This window comes from Bombina bombina, chromosome 6 (genome assembly GCF_027579735.1).
Source record: "Bombina bombina isolate aBomBom1 chromosome 6, aBomBom1.pri, whole genome shotgun sequence".
Classification (NCBI taxonomy): Eukaryota; Metazoa; Chordata; class Amphibia; order Anura; family Bombinatoridae; genus Bombina; species Bombina bombina.
In genome coordinates this window covers 1,077,776,128-1,077,785,153 of record NC_069504.1, presented here as the reverse complement: position 1 = coordinate 1,077,785,153, position 9,026 = coordinate 1,077,776,128, and the positions used below count along the sequence as shown (strand labels likewise).

Sequence of the window (9,026 nt, the reverse complement as noted above, 5' to 3'; positions counted from 1 at the left end):
TCCTATCAGCCAATCGGAATTCGAGGGACGCCATCTTGGATGACGTCCCTTAAAGGAACCGTCATTCGTCGGGAGACAACGGAAGAAGAGGATGGATCCGCGTCGGCTGCTTCAAGATGGACCCGCTCCGCACCGGATGGAAGAAGATCGAAGATGCCGCTTGGAGAAGATGTTTGCCGGTCCGGATGTCCTCTTCTTGCCGGATAGGAGGAAGACTTTGGAGCCTCTTCTGGACCTCTTCAGCACCGGATGCCAGGACGGATCAGTGATACCTGGATGGTGAAGACAAGGTAGGAAGATCTTCAGGGGCTTAGTGTTAGGTTTATTTAAGGGGGGTTTGGGTTAGATTAGGGGTATGTGGGTGGTGGGTTGTAATGTTGGGGGGGGGGGTATTGTATGTTTTTTTTTACAGGCAAAAGAGCTGATTTTCTTGGGGCATGCCCCGCAAAGGGCCCTGTTCAGGGCTGGTAAGGTAAAAGAGCTTTTACATTTATTAATTTAGAATAGGGTAGGGAATTTTTTATTTTGGGGGTCTTTGTTATTTTATTAGGGGGCTTAGAGTAGGTGTAATTAGTTTAAAATTGTTGTAATATTTTTCTAATGTTGGTAAATATTTTTTTATTTTTTGTACTTTAGATAGGGTAGTGTTAGGTTTAATTATAACTTAGGTTAGGACTTATTTTACAGGTAATTTTGTTATTATTTTAACTAGGTAACTATTAAATAGTTCTTAACTATTTAATAGCTATTGTACCTGGTTAAAATAATTACCAAGTTGCCTGTAAAATAAATATTAATCCTAAAATAGCTACAATATAATTATAATTTATATTGTAGCTATATTAGGATGTATTTTACAGGTAAGTATTTAGCTTTAAATAGGAATAATTTATTTAATAAGAGTTAATTAATTTCGTTAGATTTAAATTATATTTAAGTTAGGGGGGTGTTAGTGTTAGACTTAGCTTTAGGGGTTAATCCATTTATTATAGTAGCGGTGAGCTCCGGTCGTCAGATTAGGGGTTAATAATTGAAGTTAGGTGTCGGCGATGTTAGGGAGGGCAGATTAGGGGTTAATACTATTTATGATAGGGTTAGTGAGGCGGATTAGGGGTTAATAACTTTATTATAGTAGCGCTCAGGTCCGCTCAGCAGATTAGGGGTTAATAAGTGTAGGCAGGTGTCGGCGACGTTGAGGGGGGCAGATTAGGGGTTAATAAATATAATATAGGGGTCGGCGGTGTTAGGGGCAGCAGATTAGGGGAACATAAGGATAACGTAGGTGGCGGCGCTTTGCGGTCGGCAGATTAGGGGTTAATTATTGTAAGTAGCTGGCGGCGACGTTGTGGGGGGCAGGTTAGGGGTTAATAAATGTAATACAGGGGTCGGCTGGGTTAGGGGCAGCAGATTAGGGGTACATAAGTATAACGTAGGTGGCGGTCGGAAGATTAGGGGTTAAACATTTTAAATCAAGTGGCGGCGATGTGGGGGGACCTCGGTTTAGGGGTACATAGGTAGTTTATGGGTGTTAGTGTACTTTAGAGCACAGTAGTTAAGAGCTTTAGAAACCGGCATTAGCCCAGAAAGCTCTTAACTCCTGCTATTTTCCGGCGGCTGGAGTTTTGTCGTTAGAGCTCTAACGCTCACTTCAGAAACGACTCTAAATACCAGCGTTAGAAAGATCCCATTGAAAAGATAGGATACGCAATTGACGTAAGGGGATCTGCGGTATGGAAAAGTCGCGGCTGAAAAGTGAGCATTAGACCCTTTAATCACTGACTCCAAATACCGTCGGTAGCCTAAAACCAGCGTTAGGAGCCTCTAACGCTGGTTTTCACGGCTAACGCCAAACTCTAAATCTAGCCGATAGTTTATTAATATCAAATTATAGTGTACATATTAACAATATACAATCTGTAATTTTCTGTTAGCAGTATAAAATGAAACAGTTTGTCTGTCTACTGTCCCTGATGGCCAAAATCCAGTATTACAGCCAGAAGGCCTTTGGCTGCTAAAAATGATATTCCCCAGGGCTAATCCATGCTCAGCTCTGTAACAGCGAATCACAAAGCAGATACGGATGGCCTATCCAATTCACCAATGATGGTACATAAAAAAAATGGGTGGGGTTATATCACATGATTTAACCCCAAGCATAGAGAGAGAAAGAGGCTGTTGGCTAAAGTTGTAACTGAAATTTGCTGTTGGAACACTGTTACTATTAAGCTAATAGCTATCCTTATTCTCCACATGCAACATACTCTATATTTTTGTATTCTGCTGTGAAATTGGACCTGTTGACAAAGTTTTTGGAAACTGAATTATCGATTTTGGTCATTTGGGTAAAGTATAAAAGATTGTTAAATATAGGTAACATTTAAACAAAATATATGCATAGCCACTGCAGTTAAATTACAACTGATAGATTTAAAGAGCATATTTATATTTTAGATTCATATTCATAGTCCTGGATAGTTTTAAGCTTGCCTTTTGTATGCTAAATAATTCATCTTTGCAAATATAGATATATATCTTAGAATTGGTTTTAATTGTAAGTAACTAAGAATATATTTCAGCTTAGATAAATTAGCAAAAGACAATTGGTTGTTTGCACAAATAATATATACTATTTCTGATGTTTTAATTAGAGTGTATATTGTCCTATTGTTTAACTAAGCACTGTTGAAATTGTTCCAGTCTGAATGTAAGTGGTTTATATCTTGGTCTCAGTGATATTTTAAATGCAGCTCTGATTTGGGAGGCTATTGTGAATAAGACAACTTTTATGATCTTTGCATAGCATAATTACAATAGTTTAAACACTGTATAGTATTGACTCATATTCTGATTCCTATACATATATTTCAATATGTCTATAAATATTAACTAATAAAAAGAACTTAGGAATTTATATTAATTTTATTGTCTTGGTATATGCATTTTTATTGGGGGTTTATTTTTAAGGATAATAATTAAGTATTGTATTATAACCCGGCCATATACTGACAACAGGCTATATATATATATATATATATATATATATATATATATATATATATATATATATATATATATATATATATATATATATATATATATTATCACCATACAGAGGTACAAATTAAACATTTCCACATGTCTGCAAGTATCTTTCTTTGTTTCCAGGCAAGATGTGTATTGGGACTTCAAAGATGATCTAGTGAATCACCATGTTGATTATCACATGTATCTGTTAACTTACAATATCCTGGGATTCTGTTAGTTTATCTGAAACAGTGCAGAATTGTGTCTCTGTCACCTCAGGGGGTATTATGTGGTCATTTTATCACATAGAAGAAAGATCCTCTTAGAAGTGACATCCTGAGATTTTACAGATATGTGTTCCTTTGTTTCAGAACAAGGGGGGTTGGTCTGTTGTGTTCCTGTGTTTCAAAACAAGGGGGGTTGGTCTGTTGTGGCTATAGCCCACTCAACTCATGTCAGGGGAGATATTAGCTGACATGAAATGTTACTTCACAGGTACCCTGACATTACATACCACTGGCAACTCTCTGAGAAAGTACAGCATTTCAGTTCAGCTGTACAGAGAACATGTAAAAAGTAAAAACTATAACTGAAACAGTAATAGCTTTTAATAGACACATTTCTGATAAAAGTATTTCTTGCATTTTAATTCTGTGCACTGTGTCCCTTTAAACAGCTTTAAATTAAAACCATTTTTCCCTTCAATTATTAACATGGCCCTTTCCTTTCTAGATAACTAATAGGCATGGGCAAAAATTCATATTCAGCATTAATTTACTAAACAAATGCCAAATATGGCTGCAGGCAGCAGCATTCAGTTATTTTCAGTTGTTTTATGTGTTGCACTTTTATACAAATAAATCCATTGCCAAAAATAGCATAATTTGTTTAGTAAAATAAAAATACTTAGGGGCCGAATTATCAAGCTCCAAATGGAGCTTGATGCCCCCGTTTCTGCGTGAGCCTTCAGACCAGAAACAGCAGTTATGAAGCAGCGGTCTAAAGACCGCTGCTCCATAACTTGTCCGCCTCCTCTGAGGCTGCAGACATCAATTCGCCCGATCCTATACGATTGGGCTGATTGACACCCCCTGCTAGCGGCCGATTGCAGGGGCGGCTTTGCTACAGAAAAAGTTAAGGATTTGTAAAAATACGATGCAATGTAAAGTTTCATGAATTAAAGTGTCCCTGTTTTTAATAGTATTTTTAAAAACCGAGCACTCATTCATGAAACTTTAAATTCACTTTAATACAAGTATTTGCTCATGACTAATAACTAAGAAATGATGCAGCATATGTTTTATTATTATTATCATCATCATCATTATAAATTGTCCTCCACACAAATACTGGACAACCTGTTGGTGACTGGACACGGTTGGTTGCTGAGGTCACATAATGGCCCCTCCCAGAAGCTCTCCTTGGTTGACACTTGACCCTGCCATACAGCTCATTCACAAATGAGCAATAATTTTATCTCCTTGTATGCCAGTAACAGTCAAATGATTTGGCCGACAGTAACACCCATACAGCAGTGATTTCACACTATTGACTGGACAGGAGCGCACACATTCCAGAGTAATATTTTTATAGTTCCACTGATGACAGTCAAAAACTCAATGCACAGTTCTCATTTTTCTTTAAAACTCAAAAAAAAAAAAAGGATGTTTGTGTCTCCTCTATTTATATAGCAATATACAAAAAGATAGACGGGTGTTGGAGATATTGGGGTGAATACAAACAGGAAAGTAGCTGTTGAAATCTTGACCAAACCTAGTTGGCTGAGGAGATTGAAGAAGCAGCAAAACAACAGTTTGAGGAGGATTCCTAAACCCATACCTCAAACATAGAGTGAGTGCCAAATGTAATCATGAGAATATTTTTGGAGCATTTTCGATCACTCATTCCCAAGCACTGTTAAAGGACTCCCCATTGGTCAAAACTCTGAGCAAATGATGATGAATGGTTTCATGGTTTTATGTGGGTGAAGTTTTTTTTTTTTTTTTGCAAATTTGTCATCCTGGAGTCCGTCATATTAGTATAGGCAAGTAGTAAACATCAAAAATCCTAAAAAAGGTGTAACTTTGATCTGATTTGTCACACAAACCACCTCATAAGGTCCACCCAAGTGATACAATGGTAACCTAGTTGGGTATTTAGTATATCTTTTTTCTACTATGGAACAAGAATAAAACCTGGAAGCAAAGAAAATATGTTAAATACAAAAAAAGAAACTTGATTTGCTAAACATTTAAAAATTAGGCATGTGCATATTTGGCATTTGCTATTATAAGCTGAAAGAATGCTGAATATAAATATCCGTGGCGGGGATGGGAGAATGTGCTGTTAGCTTGGTAGATGAATACAACTTTGTTCCGATGTTAAACACTAACAACGACAAAAACAAGAAAAAGGGTAGTTGGGGCAGAGCATTAATTGTGTCAAATGGGAATAAAATAAACACAGCAATATATAGTGAATAAAATAAAAAAATGACAGCATTTTAAAAACCATTAATATTTATTCAGCAGCTTTATACATGAAATGTTTTAGAAACTCAGTGCTTAATCATTACTAATAATTTACAAAAAACAGTATCATCTTATTATACAGTACAGTGTCGAACTATAGATTTTGAAAGCGGATAAGATGCACAGGCCCAACAAGTCTGCAAAAAACGTCCTAAAAGTGTAACCTTATCTAGTGCGTAGGACATAAGTGTTCTGCATCATTATGCAGCACAGAGTGCTCACCATCGGTGTATAGGCACGAATCATCATTATACAGGGCAGCCATTTCTGTTTTTTTGTGTATGAACCCTCAATATCATTATACAGTGCAGCATATATGTTGTCAGTGTATAGGTCCCCTGCATGTTTATTAGTGTATTATCATATACTGCAGATTGTTGTTTTATTAGTATAAAAGTTCGCTATCACTATACAATAACACTTGTCCAAAATGTGCCTTTGTCCGTGTAGCCAAAAATCCTAGCACCGGCCCTGATAGTGAAGGGTAGAGGTGTTGCAGGATGCCCTTGACTAATATCCAGATAGTATCTAATTTGGAACAAGATTAAGGGCCCAAACTGAGGCTGCACTGCATGTTATGTTGGTTAGGACACCCTCTATCTGAAAGAAACTCTGTTAAAGTGATGTAGCACTGCAGCGGTTGTGAAAAGTTCTGAGAGATAAATTACTACCTAATTTGGAGAAATAACATACAGAAACTCTTTTTGTAGGGAAAAAAACGTGAAATTGGTACTGAACAACTCAAATAAGAGAGCAGCATTTATTTCATATACAAAAGCTTAAGGGGACAGTAAAATCACAATTAAAATTTACATGGATTTGATAGAGGACATTTTATACAACTTTCCATTTTACTTCTATTATTGATTTTCCTTACTTCTCTTGGTACCCTTTGTTAAAGAGTAATCCCATGTGAGCTCAGGAGAGTGAACATGTCTTTAGGCAATAGTGTTTATAGCAATGTTATACATTGTTGCAAATACGGCTGAAGATATGTGCATTTTAATAAGCATCTACCAGCTTACCTTGGTTTACTCTTTGACAAAGGATACAAAAGAGAAAAAAAACAAAATTTCATATAAAGGAGTAAATTGCCAAATTGTTTAAAATTGCACACTCTGTATCGTGAAAGTAAAATTTTTAACTTTACTGTCCCTTTAAATTAAAAATATAAATTCTCTCTGGTTGATAGTGACAGCACTGGTAATTTTAGAACATTTTATATTTTATTGTTTAATGTAAATAATAAACATTTCATGCAGACATCATTTTGTGCAAATACACTCTAGCCATTGTATTACAACAGCTTATGTTTTTTTTTTTTATAAAGAATTTCTCATCAACCGTTGTTGCATTTATATAGTTAGGCAGTTAAGAAATGATATAATCAGAATTAAATTCTTTATACTGCGAGAAGCATTTGTCATAAGAATATATATATGCATTTTGTTACAGAGATCACCTATGGAACTTATCATTAGGTTATGAGACAACATATGAGCAGATTTACACAATTCAAGTAATGACCTTCATTTCTTCGTGTGATAATCCATATTACAGTCTGTAATAGACTCCAAATAATGTGTCACACTGTCTTGACAGCTTTGCTAATGATCCTTGCTCTAAAACACACACATATATATATTTTCACATTCATGGAGTGGCCAATGTCCCTTTAAGATTTTTATTTTTGCATTGCTGAATTGCAACAAACCTTTTGATGAATTAACATCAGCAGCAGCTGAACTTAGGGATATTTTAGGGTGAATCATCAGTTATTCTATATTCCCCAATAAAATTGGCTCTTTTGGTAAAACTTGATGACTATAAATAAAAAAAACTGATTTGAATAAAATGAAGGTTGGGCTTCAGAGATATTTTCAGTTATTAAATCTTTTGTTTATAACACTAGAGCTAATAAGATAGCCAAAGCAGATCTTTCCTATTGCTAGTAGCTGGATTGCATTGGTTTCAATTAAAGGGGAGTTTTCTGGATATACAATTATAATATAATACTGACGGCTATATATATGTAGACAAAGTGCAGAATTTAGGAATAGTCAGATATTTATAAAACAGTACATTTAAATCATTAAGGAGTAAATCTGAGGTCCACTACAGTTCTTTTCATATACCTGGTTGGCCTCGCGTCTCGTGATGTATGAGAGCAATGCAAGACCTAACATGGCCCCAAGCAAAGCAAGGAAACCAGAACTTAGCTCAGAGACGTCAATCAGGGCCATAGTCCCTAAAAGATATAGGAGGAGCCCCAAATATATTCCCATCAGGCTGAGGACATTGAAAAAGAAAGCAAACAGCCACAGGAACCTCTCCTTGAAATACATAGAGAAGCACAACGTGAGAGTCCCTGTTAGAAACATAATCAGGGAAGAGTATATCATGACCAGTGGTACAAGGAGTCCTTGGGGAAAAGCAACACCTTCCTTGCGCAGATCCTCAAGCTGAGAGATACAAAAGCAACCAGTGCCAGTTTTATTGTTTAGACAGTAGTTGTAGAAACCAACCTTCTTGCACCCAGAGACGGCAATATTCCCAGCTTCCAAGATCAGCGAGTAGACGAGAAGCCAGCCAGTAAGGCCACACAGGAGTAAGATGCACAGGTAACTTGCTGCCCTGTAGGTCTTGTGTAGTTTCAGTGCCAAAAACATTCTGTTCCTCGCTAATAGAAGTCAAGAAACCGTAACCTGTAAAATTAGACAGAAGTTGGTAATCTTAAGAAAGGAATGTACACTTTTCCAGACTTGGATATGACACAGGCTATAGTGAGGACAGTGTGCAGGGATATTACATGGTGCAGTCATAAATATATAGAACTTGTAAGGAGATTTGTGAATTAGCAGAACATAAAAACAACCTTACAAGACAACACACAAAAAAATAAAAATAATTTAACATAATAGGTGAGTGTAACCATTTTTTAATGCATTAAAAGGGCCATAATACCCAAATGTTAAAACACATGAAAGTGATGCAGCATAGCTGTAAAAAGCTGACTAGAAAATATCACCTGAACATCTCTATGTAAAAAAGAAAGATATTTTACCTTAAAAGTTCCTCAGTAGCCACATCCCATTGTAAAGGATTTCTAAGCAGCAAATCAGTATGTCTGTCCTGGGACAGCTAAGAGGATGAGAGTTAAGTCAATTCTCATGAGATCACAGTAAAAGAGTTCATGACCTCAGCACTGCTGATGCTGATTGGCTGCAGTTCATTTCTTTCTTTCTTTTTTTTACCTGCAGCTGGGAGCAGCTGAGAATAACTTTTTACACAGAACTTACTCTGCTGAACTGAGGAGATTGTGAGGTAAAATATCTTCCTTTTTTACATAGAGATGCTCAGGTGATATTTTCCTGTCAGCTTTTTACAGTTATACTGCATCAGTTTCAAGTGATTTAGCATATGAGCATTATGTCCCTTTAACAACTTTTTTGCTGCAATTATTTTAAAAGG

The 9,026-nt window shown here is 36.3% G+C and overlaps 1 protein-coding gene across 1 annotated transcript; it reads right to left on the bottom strand.

Moving 5' to 3' along the window:
- Nucleotides 1-7,639: 7,639 nt before the first annotated feature.
- On the bottom strand, nucleotides 7,640-8,224 carry TMEM140 (transmembrane protein 140). Its single transcript, XM_053719687.1, has one exon. The coding sequence runs from the start codon at nucleotides 8,222-8,224 to the stop codon at nucleotides 7,640-7,642; it is 585 nt and encodes a 194-aa protein (XP_053575662.1).
- Between the last annotated feature and the right edge of the window lie 802 nt (nucleotides 8,225-9,026).

Coding starts and splice junctions, on each gene's coding strand:
- TMEM140 (XM_053719687.1), bottom strand. CDS start 8,224: ATGTTTTTGGCACTGAAACTACACAAGACCTACAGGGCAGCAAGTTAC.